This window comes from Boleophthalmus pectinirostris, unplaced genomic scaffold (assembly GCF_026225935.1).
Source record: "Boleophthalmus pectinirostris isolate CB_2022bp ecotype Guang Dong unplaced genomic scaffold, ASM2622593v1 HiC_scaffold_2, whole genome shotgun sequence".
In the NCBI taxonomy this organism is placed as follows: Eukaryota; Metazoa; Chordata; class Actinopteri; order Gobiiformes; family Gobiidae; genus Boleophthalmus; species Boleophthalmus pectinirostris.
Genome location: NW_026571152.1, coordinates 25,496,201 through 25,515,738, shown reverse-complemented (window position 1 = coordinate 25,515,738; position 19,538 = coordinate 25,496,201). Strand labels below are relative to the sequence as shown.

The 19,538-nt window shown below is 38.7% G+C and overlaps 1 protein-coding gene across 2 annotated transcripts in view; it reads right to left on the bottom strand.

Moving 5' to 3' along the window:
• Positions 1 to 649: 649 nt before the first annotated feature.
• Positions 650 to 19,538, bottom strand: part of LOC110169678 (uncharacterized) — a 32,701-nt gene continuing 13,812 nt past the window's right edge. The window contains exons 4-13 of one of the 2 annotated variants that reach the window (XM_020935257.2): positions 18,289 to 18,386; positions 18,052 to 18,126; positions 17,122 to 17,350; positions 16,051 to 16,219; positions 13,967 to 14,156; positions 12,179 to 12,779; positions 9,262 to 11,685; positions 7,079 to 7,155; positions 886 to 949; positions 650 to 805 (exon numbers count right to left, since the gene is read on the bottom strand). In XM_020935257.2, the coding sequence (XP_020790916.2) occupies positions 711 to 805; positions 886 to 949; positions 7,079 to 7,155; positions 9,262 to 11,685; positions 12,179 to 12,779; positions 13,967 to 14,156; positions 16,051 to 16,219; positions 17,122 to 17,350; positions 18,052 to 18,126; positions 18,289 to 18,386 (4,022 nt within the window). In that variant the 3' untranslated portion in view covers positions 650 to 710. The remainder of the gene's footprint in view (positions 806 to 885; positions 950 to 7,078; positions 7,156 to 9,261; positions 11,686 to 12,178; positions 12,780 to 13,966; positions 14,157 to 16,050; positions 16,220 to 17,121; positions 17,351 to 18,051; positions 18,127 to 18,288; positions 18,387 to 19,538) is intronic. The other variant, XM_055155106.1, reaches the window with a different exon arrangement.

Here is a 19,538-nt window from a genome sequence, read left to right as displayed (position 1 = left end):
AAACACAGTGGGTGTGTACAGATGTTGTTTTCAGAGTGTTGTGAGGACTTTTGGGCTAGAGGCAATTAGATGGTGAAAAGTGTGCTTTGTTTGGATCTCTCTGGTATTAATCGGGTGAAACAATGAGCACCCTTCATCATTTCAACAGAAGAACTTACTCTTTTAAGGGCCCATATTGTGCTTTTTTTCTGCATATTCTCTATGTTATGTTATGTATGTTGTTACCTCAACGAAAACCTACCTGGTGTTGTGTTTTGTCTCATTCACACACCTCTCAAACAGAAAACAGAAAAAGCGCTCCACTGTGTTTTAAAAGTTCATAGAACATCACTAGAATCATTTGGATGATTTCTGTCCTGGAATTCTGAACTTCTACTAACTATAGGTAAACAGTAGCTGGTAACATGAAAACTACCGCTTCATGACATCACAAGGTGGAACAGAGCATTTTGAGCTTTGAATAATGCAGAGCTACTCAAAGGCGTGAATGAAACAAAAGGAGGAGATAACAACATTCTAACATGGCTGAAAGCTCAAAAGAGTCAATGTTGTGTAATATAAGACCTTTAAGATTGCGATTTACACAACAGTGAACTGGGTACTAAAAAATGTCAATAATTATCAAATGTTTTGGTCATGTCTTACTATAATCTAAATGTGTGTTGGTGATAGAGCAATGAAGTTGTTCTAGCGTTCAATCTTGTACCTCTTTAAGAAATACTGTCCTCAGTGTTGGTCTCTGGACTGACATCCTCCTCCTCTTGTAAACACACCAACGAAGGCTTCTTGTTGTCTTGAGAGATGGCTACAGAAATATATTGAATGTTTTTAGTGGGCAGCATCAGATTTAGAATTATGTGAAGTTTTTTTGCCAGCTGTTCTTACCAGTCTGAGGGCTGGGGTCTGCACAGTGTTGAACCGGACCAAAAACATCTGACTCTCTTTGGATCTGTAGAAACCAAGATCAAAATGGTGTCATGTGAAAATACTAAACTTTCATCAAAGCGTCACAATCTGCGATGCCACTAGTGAAATAACAATGTACCCAGTGACATTAAGATTCAGTCAGTTTGAGGGTGGGACAAGACACAGATTAGGCAAGATTAGGTCTACAAGTCATGATAATTACTAAATCAACTTACATTCAATATATGATTACTAGTACAAGATATCTTGGGGCTCAATATTTATTGTGGGTACAATTTATTTGCAATAGTGGGGAGATTTTTGGCCATTTCTATGTAATATGGTAATTTTGAGCTGTAGCGGGTAAAATAAATGCTATGGCTAATTATCAGTTCATTCTGCCATTTATTTGTTGCAGCAGTATTCAAAAATTGGTTTACTGGAATTATCCTGCTTTATGACAGTGGCATAAAGTAGTATATTATCGTTTATCATATAATTGTATTTCACAGTAGCAATATACTGTGTTTGAAAATATGTTATTGTGACAGGTCTAGCCCAAGAACAAAACGAGACCAGCTTTAGACACCATTTATCATAAATTAATACATTCATATTTTGTGCATTTATTTAATTATTTTTTGTGAAGTTTCTCTTTCACACTGATGAGACGCACACCTTTTGGCACATGATTTTGTTGTTGTTCATTACCTACTGTAATGGCTTTTCTCATTAACCCGGGGCCATCAACATGAGTTAAAGCAGACGGATAGGAAATGCTTGTAACATGTGCCACATACAGAATATTTTTATGCACCAGTGTCTTCAAAGCCTGAATCTGAGGGCTCCTCAATAGTCTCTTGTGATAGTCTTGTAGGCCGAGCCATCCCAATGAGCTCATATTTAGTTGTGAGATTGTTAATCACAGAAGTTAAAGCGTTCTTTGTCCCCTCTGACTCGGCTCTCAATGGTGCTGTTGTGTGGACTGTATGTTGCCTACTCTGTCTATTATCAACATCCTGCAAAGAGCCTTCAACACAAAAGAGAGACTTTGCATCAGTCTACATGTAGGTGGCGACCACTCACTGCCCACTGCCACATGTCTGGTTTTGTGTAGACTGTTGTTTTAAAATGCAAATCGATAAGAAGGAAGAAGAGATTAATTTCTGAAAATAGTACACAACATGATTAGAGTTAATAAAGAAACAATCAAAACCAAAAGCACTTCAACCTGACTAGACCTTGCTCATCATTGGTTATTTGTGTAGCCTTACTTTTAATTAAATGTAGATCGTTTCCTACTGCAATTGTAAAAAGAGCTCTCTTCTGCTCATTTATCCGAAATCTGTATGTAACTTTCTGGAGATGGCATATCTCCTGCATGACTCACTGGAAATGGAAGTAAGTTATAGTTAAAACCACACTTCGGAGCATTCTCCATGGAGATAGTGAAGTTTATGACATACTGTAGAGGATTATAGCCAAAGGAAAAACATTTCCATGGAAACAGTCAGCTCAGACGTATGTAATGTTTTTGTTTTGTTGTTTTAGGTCGTCAGTGCAATAAAGAAAACTAAATAAAAAACATGCTTCTGTTATAGGCCATTTTTGCCTAAAATGTACATACTTTAAATATTTATAAGCACTTTGTACAATGTTAAATAAACATTGCTTTGCCATTTGATGAGACATCAAACTCGACCAGTAGGTGTTGGCCCTGTTTGACACCTACAATAAAGAACTTTTGTAAAGCCTCAAATTTTGGACTTGAAAGCTTTGACATGTGGTCTGTGGTCCATGACATCGACCAGACAGAGGAGGGTGTGATCCGCGTGGGAAGAGCACACTAGTCATTGGCTCTGAGAGAACTGCCAGCTATCTACTGCTGGATTTCGGGATTTCTGCATTGGTTTTTCACCCCAAATCACAACTTAATAACATACGATTTTGAAGGGCCTATATTACGCTATTTTCCGATCTACATTTTAATGTTGTATCCTCATCACATACTTAAGAGTTGTGTTTTGTTTCAATCACACATTACACACAAACCCTGCATGTTTAGGCTGAGTTCTTTTCTCAAACTGAAAACACTCCAACTTGTGTTGTTATGTGGTGGAACAGAGAATTTTGAGCACTGGAGATGTAGGCAGACTAATAATAATAGGTGATTAAACCAAACATGCGTGAATGAAACAAAACACAACTCCAGGTATGTTTTTGAGGAGGTGACAACATTATAAAATGACTTAAATCTCAAACGAGTCAAGTCTATGTAATATATAGGGTTAGCTATTGTGCCTGTTAATGTGTTAAATGTTAAAGACAGGAACATATTTGAAATACACTGACAAGTGGCAGCTAGTCAACAGTGTAGTAAAAAGCAATAACATCAAAGCAAAACAATGAATGTATGTATGTAAAAGTGTATGTGCTGCTCAAAACAAGTGGAAATAGTAGCTGAAATAGTAGTATTATGTGGGACCAGTAGAATGAGCTGTACAGCTGTACTGCATTTGGCATAAACAGAACCAGTTTAGTACCACATGCTTTTTGTGCCACTGCTAATGTTATTTTCCCTCTGCAATCTCTTGATTATGCTGCTGAGACCTTTTCCATATTCACCCAACTCACAATGTAAAATAAATGCCATGGTACATTGTTTCAGGATTGTGGAGAGAATAAACAAACTTAAATACAGTAAACTCACTCATCGCTACCTAAACCACTGCCACGAGTCTAAGGCAACCATGTTCATAAGCTGTTAGCATTTGACAAGACCTTCAAGTGTAGCTTTTATTTTTTATGGGCTAGCATTAGCTCAGCAGAGTGTGGTGTTGACATGTCTATGTGACAACAACATGAGCAAAATGAGCAAAATATAATGTTGCACAAGAATAACAAGGCCTTCTTAGTGATTAACTCTACAATAGGAAATTCAAACATTGGCACAAACCTACCTTAATTAGGACCACATCCACGGTCCTCTCTGCTTTGGAACAGAAACTGTACCTCCGCCTATGTCTCTCATACATGCCGAAACTTCAAATCATTCCCACTATAGGTTCAAACCCGGAATTATAATAGGACTTTCTTCTTTCTTGACTTCATTTGACACTGAAGAAAAAAACACTTCCCCCATAAAAACTTTCAAAATTCAAATCCAAGCATTGTAGCTTTGGGATTCAGTTACCACTGGACTAAAAAAACTCCTCGAAAACAGCTGCAGCTAGGGTATCCGTATCAAAAAGCCAATCAGACAATTCTTCAGTCAGAAACAAAGAAAGTAGAGAAAACTTCTTGAAAACAGATTAAGCTATTTCTTATTTAATTCCCAATGTAAAATCCGGTAGAACGTTAGAATCCTGGTGCAGTTGGAAAATGAGCCTCCTTGCCCACATCTGCTCAGAGCCTGGCCCCTCCCTCTCTCCCTCTCTTGCTCCTTCCCACTCTTTCTCTTTTTCCTTCAGGCCGTCCATTCCTCGCTCTCTGAGGTGCTCCACCCATCACATCTGTCGCTCAAACAAACCGCCTCACATCCAGTGGGTACCTCCGCTGCTCCCTCTCAGACACATACAATGGACCTCTATGCGTTTCTGTATGCACTTTTGACCAACTTGAGCAACTCCAAAGTGTGTTGCAGGGGAGGGCGTCTGCTCATTACGAGGTGTGCTTGTTTTACTGACTCAGGGTCACCGTACACAAGTAAAAAACCTCTTTGAGCTACTTTGATGGGGTGTGCTAGAATGGCTGTGCACACAATAGTCATCTGCATCCTTGTAAATGTGTTATAAATTGTATGGAAATCTCTCTTTTCCAGAACAAGCAAGAAATAATCTCTCAATTTGCATGTTCAACTCTTGACAATAGTGTACATGTGTTAAAGGGTCCATATTACCCATTTTCTGATCTATGATATGTTATTTCCTCATTAAAACATACCTGGAGTTGTGCTTTGTTTCATTCACAGATGTTTAACACACAAACGCTGCATATTTAGGTGGAGTTCTTCTCTCAGACGGAAAACACTCTTGCCAGTTTACAAAACAAAAGGTAAAATGTAGCTGTTAAATTGAAATCTACCACTTCCTGACATCACAAGGTGGAACAGAGCATTTTGAGCTTTGGAGATGCAGACTAGTTACTCAAACTCAAGCACGGGTGACTGAAACAAAACAAATCTGAGTAATGTTTTTGAGGAGGTAACAACATTTCTAACATGGCTTAAAGTTCACGAGAGTCAATTTTGTGTAATATAGGACCTTTCATTTTGTACACACCCATTATGTGTGTCTTCAGTTTAAACTTACTTCATAACAATGATGAGCCAAATTCTGTTTAATGCAGCTCTGTTCCTGTCACAGACCAGTGTGCAGCGCAAAAAAACACTACACATCAGCTAACAATACATATTTTTACAATTCCCAAATATGTCATAAAGCGTAACTGATAATGACCCGGCAACACAAACTTCGAGCCTAATCAACCCAGGCACGATTGGGGAAACAAAAGCACTAAAGGTCCAATAAAGTAAAATGAGGGAAATGGAACAATGAGGTCAGTAACATTAGAATTTAACTCTATGCAATAAGAAATACCACCAAAAACATCTCAGAAAACTGTAGATATATCACCACAAGCAGCGAGGCGCCAATGCATCAGTGTATAAATAATATGAATGTTGTTATATGCTGCTTGTCGTAGCTATGGTTACACATGTTTAGGACACTGTTTAGACCACATACTGCTGCAGGTATTGCACGTGCATATTTTTGTATTATTGTACTGTACTTCATTATTGTAATTATCTACACAATGCATTCAATACTTTACCAAAAGAAAAACAGTATCTAAATGATATGCATGCCCTGCCTCAAACTGTGAATGAGTGGTACACAGTGGGAGAGAGCAGTGACTGTGAGCCAATAAGTGGGAATAATCAACTCCATCTGAAACCAATCAGTAGCGCACAAATAAAGCAGTTTCCATGGAAACGGCTGTACAGCGTCCAGATGTGACGCAGAGCGGGATCCCAGATAGAGCCAGCCCACCACCTCACATCTGGAAGTGTTTACAGTGAGAATCAACACAAGGGGGCAGTAGAGCAAAGACAATGACATGACTACTTCCCCGACTGTTATAAAAGTACAAGAACAGTACAAGTCTTTTTATTCAGTGAATCAAGAGTTGTGTTTACTGCATCTGATCATGAATGAAGCCTTGACACTTTGTGCAGATGCTGTTAACTCTACATGTGGCCTTGTTTCAGCTGGTATATAATAAAACACAGAAAACTAATATCTGTGTCATTTTACTTCAGCATATCTCCTGCCTCTGAATCAGCAGATACTTTTTTATAACTTTAGCATAAATTTTAACTTGTGAAAATGTATACCTTGGTTAATGCTACAATATTATCCATATGGATAAAAATGATCAAGTTGTAAACAAGACTAATTTTGAATCAGAATGTACTGTTTTGTTAAAACAATCAATTCATTTTTTTCCATCACTGCATATACTAGCATCCTTGATGCTCCAAAGATGAGCAGATGCAGTATTCCCACAACTTATTTAGTGACCTCTGTGTCCAGTAAAGCAACTTGTGCGTCATTCAGAGACATGGAAAAGGGATTTATGTGTTTGCTCCAGGGCCTATGGCAGGCCAGGCTCCACCTGACCCCCTAAACACAAAAATAGTTTTACAAACGTACTGTAACTATATCAATATTATTGGATGTGACTTATACAAGGAAGAATGCATTACCAGACCTTCAGACCACCTCCAATCACGCACTTAAACTCCATGTTCACTTATTCAGGGTGGGAGGTGTCTTGCCCAAGCACACAGCCCCAGAATAACCCAAAGCACTATTCACCAACATTTTGGTGAAAAGCAACAACCTGAGTCACATTCTGTTTAAATAACCCTCGGTTACATTTGGATTTAGCACCATTAACCCTCAGCAATCAGTCAGTGAACGTCTGTGGGGGTCACTTTGAAGAAACTACATAACAGGAATGCAAAACTGAATATAAAATCTGCCATTAAAAAAAACAAAACATGCCAACAATAAAGGAACATCTCCACGAGCAGTATAATTTCTCTTATCTACTGCTAATACTGTTTCCTATACTGTAGCATTATCTCTGTTAGCTCAGTGTCACTCACCTGAAGTGCCTGTAAACAGTCCTTGACGCTCCTCGTAGACCCAGGCTCCTCACATTCTGCTGAACATGTGCCAGGATCTGTCAAGAGAACAAAGACCAAAGAGAAAAGCTAAGATCAAAGGCAGATTTCAACTATTGTCAACACAGTATTAGTCGTGCATACAATACAGTTATTGACAAGCTGACAGACCAGAATGAGCTCAAACAATTCAACAATTTTGACACTGGAATTACTTCTCATTGTGTTGTTAAAAAGTGATAATAATAATAAAGCCTGGCACTGATATTTTGGTCACATTTTTGCTTTGAGTTTTATGCAAACTTGAGTAACCCCTGTACAGTGGGTAGGGGTTTACAGTGGGCACTGGTCACAAATTTGCCCATAAAAGAGGATGTGGTGACACTGAAATCAAACAGTGCATGAGTCACTGCTGTTTGAGGAGGTGGTGCACCTGCATATAAGAAGATCCTTGTAACGCTGGTGCACACATGTACATCTTTGATTTCACAAACACACTCACTGTATGTTCACAAATATTGTTTCCAATTCCAGGATCAAGGAGAAAACTAAATTTGACCACATCTAAACACTACTGTACTACTGTATCCACAACCACATCAAGTACTACTACAATTACTACAATTACTACAACAACAACTGAGGACATCTATGGCAAGGGCTACTACTTCCTACTACCTATACTGCATGCATTTTCTATCTTTTATTATATTGTTTTTTACCTTCAATATCTGGCCTTTTTAAAAATTTACTTGACTTTTTTGGCCTTTAATTTTTTACTGCTTGCACCAATCACCAAAGAAATACCTAGTTTGTGAATCCTGGTAATTTACAATGGTAATAAAATTATTCTAAACTAATTTTGATAAAATAATTGCACCGCAGCTTTTTAACCTCACCAGCTACCCCAGTATTCTTAGCCACAGAGCCTGGCTCACTTCAAACACATCTCTGACACAAAGATCATAGATGCTGTCTACAGTCATTTCTCGGACGGACTAGAGTTTTGCTGGCCACTGCGAGCTCTGATGACATCACCAGGTTGCCCGGATACGTGCCCCATACAAACAGTGGAGCCAGATCAACCGTCTGCAGCTCACGCCCCGCCAGTGACATTATTCTATGCACTGTCTCTCCACTTCCTCCTATTCACCCAAACACAAAGCAGCTAAAATTATCTAATAGCCAGAAGAAAGGTCAGTAAATGTAAGTCTAATGCTTTTATAACCAAAACAGATGACTTTTAGTGGAACAATTACCACTTTTTAACCTCAGACAGCAAGGCTAAACATTTTACATCACAAGGCTAACATTAGGCTGTCCAATGAATCACCACTCTTGTTGTAAGATGCTTTAGTTAGTGAGCTGAGTCAATAAGTCCAGCTGATTCATCTCTCTTTAGTTCAGAATAAGATAAAAGTGACACAATCTGCAAATATAGTACAATAATTTCACATGCTGTCATATGCAGATCTTTGAGGAAAAGTGCTCTTGCAGTTTTTTCAGAAATCAGTCCTAAATGTGCACCATGCAACTTTTCTGCTGGAGGGTCCCTCGCCAGCTTTTGCATTCCCTGGAATGTTTCAGACTAGAATTAAACTTCCAGCTCCATGGAGACAAGGAGGTGATGCTACCAAAGTTACAGGTCAGATCCGTGGAAAGGCGGGTTCCACCACTGTTTGGCTGTGCCTCTATTCAATTACAGGTGTTTTATTGTTCTCATGAATTTTAAGCAAAGCATAATTTTCCATGGAGACAAGCAGACTCTCCACCAAAAAAGTTAAACAGTGCACCTTTAAAAAGACAGACCACCAGACTGTGTGTATGTTTATGTGTACATTTTACTACAATGTGCTGATAGAAAATAGACTTAAGTGTCTTATCTAGATTTATAATGATTACAAAACATTTAGCTGGGGACAAAAAGTTATCAAAAGGTCACTAAAAAAACTCAATGATAAAAGGCCAAAACAACACTAAATCTGCTTGATTTTAATGATCGCAAAAACCTGGAGGTGGGTTTACTGTTAATAAAATCTAAATATATGTGAAAATAAATAAGAGTGTAGCAGCAAGAGGTATATAGTATCTTCAAAGAGACAAAAAAAACAGAACTTTCTATTATTAGTACAATAAGATATAAAATAAACCTAGGCATAATTTACCTGATTGCTCACTGTCGTCTTTCTTCTCCCTCTCCCTTTCTCTCCATCCATCTACAACATCTCTGTCCTGATCCAGAATTTCCACAGGATCATCCTTTATCTCCATGACAACAGTCACTTTTGTGTCAGATAAATCATTTTGAGATTCCTCTGTTCTCATTTCTGACTCCACAAACACATTTTCTTCTGGGCAATGGCCGGATTCATGTGTGATTATTATGGAAGATAGTGAAGCATAAGACAATGGTAGCAATTGTTCTTCTATTGTGAGCGGGGCAATTTCAGGCTGACTTGAACTTGAGTCACTGCTTTCTTTTCTTATAGGTTTTCCTGATTCTGAACAACCTTCATCCACTCCATCATTTACATCCTTCATAATCTCTTCTGCTTTATTCACCTCTGGCATAAGTAGACCTTTCTGACCTGTATCTAGATCATTACAAGCTTCTGAAGTCTTATCTGAAACCTCTTCAGGTACAGCTAAATTGGTAATCTCGCTTGTTTCACTTGATGGGATCTTAATGTATTCGTTACATAATATATTAGCTGGCTCTTCCACCACTGTCAAATCACCTTTGTTCTGTTCACTGCTGTTTAAGGCTAATGGCTCCTGATTATTGGAGTCTTTTTGCTTGTCAGTATGTGTAGTAGCTTCAATAGTTTGATGCAAACCTAAATTCTCAGCTTGTAAATCATTGGTGATGTCCATCGTTAATGCTTGGTTAGTGCCATCTGGTTTGTTTCCACATTCTTGTGCAAAATCAATGTTAAATTCATTCTGTGACCCCTCTGTTTGTGACTCAGAGTGGGTCTGCTCCTTTGTAATGTCCTGTACTGGACTAGTGTTGACAGAATGGCCCTCTAGATTAAACAGACCAGGCGTTTCATCTGTTTTTTGTTCTAATGGATTAATACCAGGCGGCTTTGTGCAATTCTCTGCTAACTGTTGGCAAAGTTCAAACGTAGCCATTGCCGATGCTACTGCCACAGTTACAACTGCTACTGCTGTGGCTGCTAGCTCCAGCTCGCTGCCTGAACAAGGGCCTTCCCCCACTCCTGCTACATTATTAGCGCACAGCTCAATCACTTCACGCCTCGGCAGGCTTCCTATCTTAGCCTCTTCCTCTTTCCACAACTCATTTTTATTTTCCTCCTCAAGGCTCCTGTGTGCAGGAATCTCTGAAGCCAAACAATGCCACGATGGTCCCTCCGCGGTTATCTCAGCGCTTCCTTCCCCTGTTTGAGGAGGTGGGACATCCGCTGTACCATCAACAGGAGAATCAAAAGCACCCACAGGTTCAATACTTTCTGGACTGTTACCCAAAGGATGGATCAGTAAATACTTCTCAGCTAGTGGGTCCAGCAGCATTTCATTCAGTTGTTTCTGATCTGGATGAGTGACAAGAAGTTCTGTTGGAGCGCTCTCACTCGGTTGATGATGTAATACCGTGATACCGTGATTACAATCCAAAATATCATTATTAATATAATCAAATAATTCCCTTTTTTCGACTTGTGATTCTGGCGTTTCAACATTTTCCAGCACTGGTACGTCCATTTCCTCCAACTGGGCAGGAGCAGCGCCCCAAACTAGCTTGTTAGATTCATGAAATATTGTGGTTTTATCCTCTGAAATCTCTCCCAATATGTTAAAATCCGTTGTCCCAGGAAGTTCAGATAAATTAGTTTCCATATTAATGGAGTGCGTACCATCCCTAGCCCCGTCCTGGATTTCGGCCTGGTTTGGTAGTTGCATTGTATTTGTCCCTGGAACTGAAGTAGTTGGAATGTCAGTTTTTCCTGTTTTTTCTTGAATATTCTGGTCAGTCAGTTGCATCTGAATCTCGGTTTGGCTTTGAGACTCGATGCTAGAAGTTGAGCTCAGTTGTTTGCGCTCCGGACCTCCACGTTTGCCCCGTTTTTTCCTCTTCTTTTTCCTAAGCTTTGCGCTCCTGTCCCCATGTCCGTCTTCGTCATTCTCCGAGCTCCTTTTGCTGTGAGCGCTGACCTCCTCCCTGCTCGACTTCTCCCAATCTGGCCCTGCTTCCTCGTCTCGCTGTGATCCGAGGACTTCCTGTCTTTGTGAGGCGAGCCCATGTGACACTTCTGGCTGCAGTCCAGTAGCATGTGGCTGAGTAAGAGTTGGAGACAGCTGACGGGGGCTAGCACACAGTTCAGTAGACAGCTGTGGAGAGCTCCAGTCTGTTTCTTTGCTCATGTCCAGTTGTTCACAGTCATACCAAATGGACAGGGATTTTGGTTCTTCTTTCATCACCTCCTCGCTGTTGGCTCCCTGGAAGCAGGCTGGTCTGTCTGAGACAGTGCCTTCATCTTGTACTGGGACCCTCTCTTCACCTTCAGGAGAAGCAGTTTTTTCTGAATGTTTTTCAGCGTTAATCAGGGATTGGTCCTGGCCCATGATTCCTAAAAGAAAACAAGAAAATATGGCATTAAACCATGTTATACATGTCACTATGTGCAGTAAGCAAGTACTACAAATGAATACATCTGTTTTCCTTTTTTAACCACATGGCCTCATTTGCATACTCAGAGCAGAATTAAAGCAGTGCTGATAGATTTACTTACTGCACATATGGTGAGTAGTGCAGTAAAAATACTAAAAATGGCAAATTACTGCATTTATGAAACTGAAAGTGCCTGCAGCCATCATCATTTTTTCAACAAAACCACACAATTTAAAGAAAGTATAGTTCACTATGAAAAGTAAGTGTGAATGACACTTCTGTGTTCTTAACCATGTTCTTTGTATAAAGAAGACTTTTTAGGACTATTAAGGCTAACCCATGAACTACATTTCAAGCTTGCTTAAAAGTCCTGCGGCACGTGACAGTTAATTTGAGTCATTCTTGTCGCTAATCAATATTAACACAAATACACTTAGTAGGAGTGTACCAACCTGCTCTTTCGATAGCTTCTTTGTGATGCAAAATTACCAAACATTTTTTTGTTTTTACAGCTTCAACGAGTCCCTGTTCGGTCACTTCATTTTGTGTGACTTGGTCCAATATGATTTGCTCAACTTCCCATTTCTGTTCTTCCTGTTTTGGTACAATGGCCGTGGCTGGTGAGGCTAGAGTCTTCCTGCTGCTGTTCTGTTCATCGCTATCTGGGCTTGTCGGAAAATGGGAAAAGTCATCTTTAGAAAAACTGTCTGAAAATACGGTTTCCCTTATTTGATCAGTGGATGATAGTGGTTCTGGTGCCGTTATGGTGTTGGATGCAGCTCCTTTAGCAGCCACTAGGGGACTTCCTGAACTTTCTGTCATAGTTCGTGCAGTTTTAGTAGTTCTCTTTTTATTCCTTCTGTTACGACCAGTGCGAGGAGCTGCCTGTGTGGCCCCAGTTTCCTGACTTTGACAAATCGCTCCAATCGTAATAGCAGAAGTACTCTCCAAGTGGCTGTTGCCGTGGACACAACTGTCTTGAGGTGGTTTTGTTCTATCATCATCCAGTATTTCCTCTTTAAATTGTGATATAGTCGTACCAATGTGATTTCCCTGTAGAGAAAAAATATGATACATGAATACAATATCATTATATCATTATTTTATTGTTCTTGCTGAAAAAAAACCCAAAACAAACAATGACTCTGCATGTGATATACTAAAATTAAACTGAAACTAATACAATTTCTTCTTTCTTTTTTTCCCAGAATTTTGCCAGTTTGCTCTTAAATTACTTTTTGCTCACACTTTTTCCCATGATTCAGTAATAGTGTTAGCGAACCAGAACTTGAGACTATTTGGCTACACAAGCTACAAATTATGTTTCCTATTCCAAAAACAGCCAATTTCTAGTCACCAACAAAGTCCCTAGTCAGCAGTTCTTAGTAGCAGCCTCTAACACTGACAAGGAAACTCCCCTATTCATTTTTAACAACAACAAAGTCTGATGAGGAAACACTATATTTTTCATCTGACAAAATATACAAGGACACATGAACAGTAGCTCCCAAATACTACCCTCGAATACAGAGTGAATGAGAAATGACTTATGAAAAAAATAAACTGCTCAGTCACTGGCTGCGGTTATATATACACTCTAAAATGTAACTATGATCAGATTTCTGGAGTTTTAAGACCGTTAAAATGACATGAAAACAGAAAAAAACCCATCTGATTTCTCTCTGAACTTGGTTCCTCTGATTACGCACATCACATTTTGTGGTTTACACATCTTTTAAATAATCTTAAATGCCCAGATTCAGCCAGACATCAGATAATAATCAGATTTTGGTGTGCATGTGAACATAGCCACTGTTACTGTCCAGCGAAGAGGACTCCACTCTAGTCCTCCATAGGCCCAGTGAAGGGGTGGAACAACTGGGGAAAAACTGATGTGCTCAGTGCTAGGCCACAGAACAGAAACTGTCATCATAGCTGCTCTTTTCCACTCTCTCTTTCTCACTCTCCCTTTCTCATTCTCTCTCTTCCCCTCCCTCTGTGGAGATTCAAGTGGCTTTTAGGGACAAGAACAAGCCTGTGCACAGCATCTGATTATTTCTTTACACAGTGAAAGAGAGGGGGGAGAATGGGTTTGGGTGGAATGTTTACTCCTTTTATTGTTTTTCATACATGCCGAAAAACACTTTCCTATTTATATAATAATTTACTTTTTGCTTCGGCTTACAAGTGTCCATGATCCATAAAACTCTGACCTAAAGTGTGTGATGGATGATTCTCACCTTTTTGCCCTTGTATTGCTCTATACATCGCCTCAGCTGTGCCACATCATCTTGTAAACAAAAGTCTGAATCCCGTTTGTTTTGCCACTTGTGGAGGCTTCGTAACGTCAGGGAGAAGGTACCGAGCTCTGAGTGGTGCTGGAAAACGTGGCCATCTGGATCAATGTGCAACTCCTCATTTGTATCAGCACTGCAAAAACATACAAGGCACTGTGAGTCCATGTAATGCAGTAGGCCAGAGAGATACATACATGTATTTATAGTGAAGTGAGAGACAATTAAAGGTCCTATATTATGCAAAACTGACTGTTGTGAGCTTTAAGCCATATTATAATGTTTTTACATCCACAAAAACATACCCAAAGTTGTTTTGTTTCATCCCACACATGTTGGAGTGACCCTTTATTATTAGTCTGTCTACATCTCCAAAGCTCAAATTTGCTCTGTTCCACCTTGAGACGTCATTTATGATGATTTCAACCCTGGAATTGCCAAATGATTCTAGCAAAGTACAGGGAGTTTAAAACACAGTGGAGCACTTCCTGTATCACCACATGACATCACAAGGTAGAACGGAGTGTTGTCAGTATGTGAGAAGAACATAGTCGAAATATGCAGGATGTGTGTGTTAAACATGCATGAATGAAATAAAATGCAACTCCAGCTATGTCTGTGATGAAGAAACAACATTATAACATAGATCAGAAAATAGTGTAATATGAACCCTTTAAAGAAAACCTGAAAAAGATAACTAACATTACTCATCCATGCAGAGAAGCAACTGTACTCTGCATCCTTCTCCGTACAGCTCAGCCCAATGCATTTGCTCACACCCTCAATGTTGCCTCATTAATTACACTAAACAGTTTGCCTCTCCTGCATTTCAGTTACAGTTCAGCTCACAACAGTTTGACATGCGTTGGAAATAAAGCCTGGTATTGTATTTGCTTGACTTGCTTCAGCAGTGCTAAATCATTACAGTAATAGGAGCGAAAAGACTGCCAACTCTAAATTAACTTAATAGGTAGGTGTGTTGCTGTGAATAAATGAAAGAATGATTACGGCTTGTGAAACGTTGTGAATGTTTTCCCATATAAGAAAAGAAGCTAAGGTCATGGACATTTTAAACACTTGAACCAGTTCTGGTGTTGTTGGCTAACAGCTGAATGCAACAAAATAATGGTGGTTTGTATTGTTCGTTCATATCCTACTTTCTCTCAGACAATATGGCTCCACTAACAGGTTTTGTTCAAGTAAATATTAAGTCTGCTAGATTAGATAGCAGTTGACTTTTCAGCAACTGTTTCCTTGTACTGGTTTCACAAAGACCAGTACCATTTGGATAAAAAAATGGCAGTTGTACATCAGTGAAAACTATCATCACAGAATCAGATATTTCAAACATGATAAACAGTGTTGGAAAGTAACTGAATACATAATCTGAATACACATTTTGAGTAACTGTATTCTGGTACTCTTTTATTTGGTGGTATACAGTTACTTTACTAAAAACAATTCCATAAACTGTGGTATTTGATATGCAATTTAGGCTTCAAACTGCACAGTATTAATGAATAAAATATAAAGCACAGCTCCTTTGATTTTTCATTCTCCTCCAATGACTGACAGGAAAATGCATAAGAAACTGAAGTAAACAAAGCTGCTTTTAATACTATGTTGTGTCTTTTACAGTTACATTTCAATTATAGTGTAAAAGTATCCAGAGTATTCAGAATGTAGTACTTTCAATTATGTATCAGAATAAAACATATTTTAATTCAGTATTCACTATTCTGTAATTAAATACAGTATTCTTCCCATCTATGATAATAAAACAGATACAGCAGTTGCATTTATTAAAATCCAATTCAGACAATGGAAAAACAAGTATCAGTGTAAACAGTAATAAAACAGTGTATCTTAAACGAGCATGTCTAATGCTACAAGAGACAATGTAAATACTGCATATTGAAACTAGTTTAACTTCATACTTTCAGCATTAAAGCAGAGTTCCACTTTCTCCTACTGAATATCACTGTTTGATGACGAGGGCTAAAAAGATATAGCAGATACTTAGTACTTACTGTGTGAAGGGCTGAAGCCTCTGTAGGTGGTCCGGGGACGTGTCTTCACAGTCTGTGCTGCTCCTCTGCCTGTCTCTGTGTCCGGGCGCCTGGGGGGTGAATGAGCTCGTCCTGTTCAGAGTGTCTGCTGCTGCCAAGTGGAGCAGACCTGAGAGCTGCTGCTGCCCTGCTGCAAAAAGAAAGCACCAAAAAAGGCACGATTAGGCACAGAGTGGAACAAGTCAGACCTCTTCTGGTAGAATGACAGAAAAATACACAGAAGCATGCAAAAACCTTAACACCAATTGTTTTAAGTGCTTTAAACACATAATGAACAAAATTGAGAGAAAAAAAAAGTACACTAGTATCGCATCTTTTGGCCAGACACTTCGACCAAGGTTCACAGGGGGCTGTAGCAACAGATGTGCAACCATCAGTCAGCCCCAGGGCAGCTGTGGCAGATGTAGCATAAAGGTTCTATATACTGCACAAAATTGGGTATATTTTTGATGAGGTAACAACATCATTAATGGCTTAAAGCTTGCAAGAGTCAGAGTTGTGTTTTGTTTTATTCACACATTTGAGTAATGCAGCATTACTGGGCTCAAAATGCTCTGTTCCACCTTGTGATGTCATGAAGCAGTAGCAAAGCAGCAAAATGATCAAATTCTGACATTGTGACTCTAGATATTCACTCATATATATATATTCCTGTTCATATTCCTGTTCATATTCCTGTTCATATTCCTGTTCATATTCCTGTTCATATTCCTGGTCTGTCCGTCCGTCTGTCTGTCTATATATATATATATATATATATATATATATATATATATATATATATCTATATCTATATCTATCTATATCTATATCTATATCTATATCTATATCTATCGATCTATCTATATCTATATATCTATATATCTAGATATAGATATATATGTATGTATGTATGTATGTATGTCACAAAATCACAAACTTTTAAATATTACCAAGTATAAATGAAACTTTTTTATATTTTACTTTTTTTTCTTCTTCAGAAGAAACTGTAATGTAATACTGGTGATCAAACAGGGAACTTTAGATACTCACGGCTGTTGCACAGTGTGGCCGCCTCTGTCCCTGTGTCTGTGCGGTCCTCTTCATTGGTACAGTGAGTCTGATCCTGCCTCATGTTTTCATGATTGTCCGTTTGTGTTCTGTGCTCTTCTCTCTGTGAATGCATGTGTGGCAGCGGACTGGAGCACGGGCCCCGTCTGTGCAGCTGAGTCAGATGTTTTAAAGCCAAGACGAGGCTCCCATCCAGTTCCTTACATTCTTTCTGTGGAATCAGTGGAAAACAAAAAGAAAACAGTTAATGGAAGAGAACGGCCATTTGGTTCAGGAAATCCCTCATTTTATTTTTCTGTTCATGTACTGTCATCAGTATTATTACTGAACAAGTTTATAACCATTTCATACCACAAATACATGAGTAGAAAAAGAAGCACATTTATAACTGGTCACAACATACATTTACAATCCCCTGACATTACACACTATGTGTCCACCAACAGTAGGTCTCCATAGGGATCATTTTTGCCCAGAATATTCCACAATATAATATTAAACTCATGCATCACTATGCAGAGAAGCAGGTGATGCCTCCAGGCCAAGTTACAGGTCTATGGAAAGGCAAATACGCTCACAAAATGCATGCTTTTCCAAGGTATTTTCCAGGCATAAAAACCTGTAATCAAATTAATTCTAGATACATTTAATACCATACTGAAGAACATTTAAGGCAACGCAATAAGACCTCCATAGAGATAAGCAGGTTTCAAGTCCATAATAGCAAATAATTCATTTTACATGTGATATAATAAAATATGAAAAACTGTATTTAAATGTGGCATCATAAAAAATTAAACAAGACTCTTTCTTCCATGAACAGCACTATCGCTACATATTTGCCTACAGGTATAAAGCAAGTGAACTCATCTGAATCTATTACATACATAGGTTGATTTTCTCTTCACTTACTGGATCATTCCACAGTGGTGCTTTCTGATGTAATTTACTGTTGAGCATCGTGTGAGCCCTGTCCAGGGCCAGATCCTAAAAACAATATATGTTATATAATTATTTCAAGTTCATTTGGATGCAAATAAAAGCTGAGTAAGGGTGCATTAGGATATAACAAGTGTAAAAAAAAAAAAATTAAGGCTTGCTATTAACATACAGTATGTTTCAAATAGTAAAACTAAATGAATCTTGTACCTGCACAAAAGTGAAGTTCTCCTGAGAACAGTTGATGACTGCTCCATTGGGCCGGGCCACACACAACAGCACCAACACCTGCTCGCATATATTGTGTCCTATGCAAACACACAGAATACAGATAAATATAATGAATAAATGTTTAACAGTCCTATATTACACAAAAATGATTCTTGTGAGCTTTAAGTCATGTTTTAATGCTGTTACCTCAACAAAAACATACCTGGAGTTGTGTTTTGTTTCATCCACACATGTTTGAGTAATCCTGCATTTTTAGGACGTCTTTTTCTCCAAAGCTCAAAATGCTTACCTTTAGCCTTTACCTTCTATCAAATTATTCTAGTGAAGGTGTATGGAGTTTAAAAACACAGTGGAGCACTTCCTGTATTAACACATGACATCACAAGGTAAATATGCAGGGTTGTGTGTTAAACATGTGTGATTGAAACAAAACAAAAATTCAGGTATGTTTTTGATGAGGAAACGTTATAACATGGATCAGAAAATAGCGCAATAAAGGCCATTTAATTAAGATCATTTCCAGGTCAAAATATAATGTGCTGGTACAGAATGATACGGTTATTTGTAATTATGCTTGAATTATCAAATTTATTTTTGTGGTCTGTTTTCAGAATTCTTTGGGCTGGACAGTGAGATGTCATTGTGATCTCATTTCTCGGCGCATCATGATTCACTAATTATCTCTTGAATGCAGCTCTATGCTCAAACAAAGACACTTTTCCCCACCACACCTCCCATTGATACTTTGCAGCTGATGTCATCCACATTCACTGGGGGTGAGATGATAACTGTAAGCACTGCTCTGTCTGAAGCTCTGTTACTCAAGTTAGACATTAATCAGAGCTTTATTTGAACAGAATTTTACCAGAAGGAGTGGACTTTTTGCAGCACACAACAGGTGCAAGTCACTCTCAAATGACATTAGTCACAAGCCATCTTATCCATCCATCCAACAGCTTTTTCAGTTAGTCACACTCAACCTTTTTTGTTGAAAATCAAACACCTAAATGTGACCATGAACGCTCATATTAATCACAGACTCCTGAAAATGTGTTGTTTAAATCCATTTCCAATTCTTCTTCAAGTTTTCAGACAATCTTAAAACTTTTTTGGGAGTGTTGCTTGTGTGTGCATTGTGTTTCCATGGTAACAGGTGAACATTCTGTCAATGCACATTCATGTAGAACCTCCCAGGGTGATGCCACTGCAAAGTATCAATTGCTGGGCCT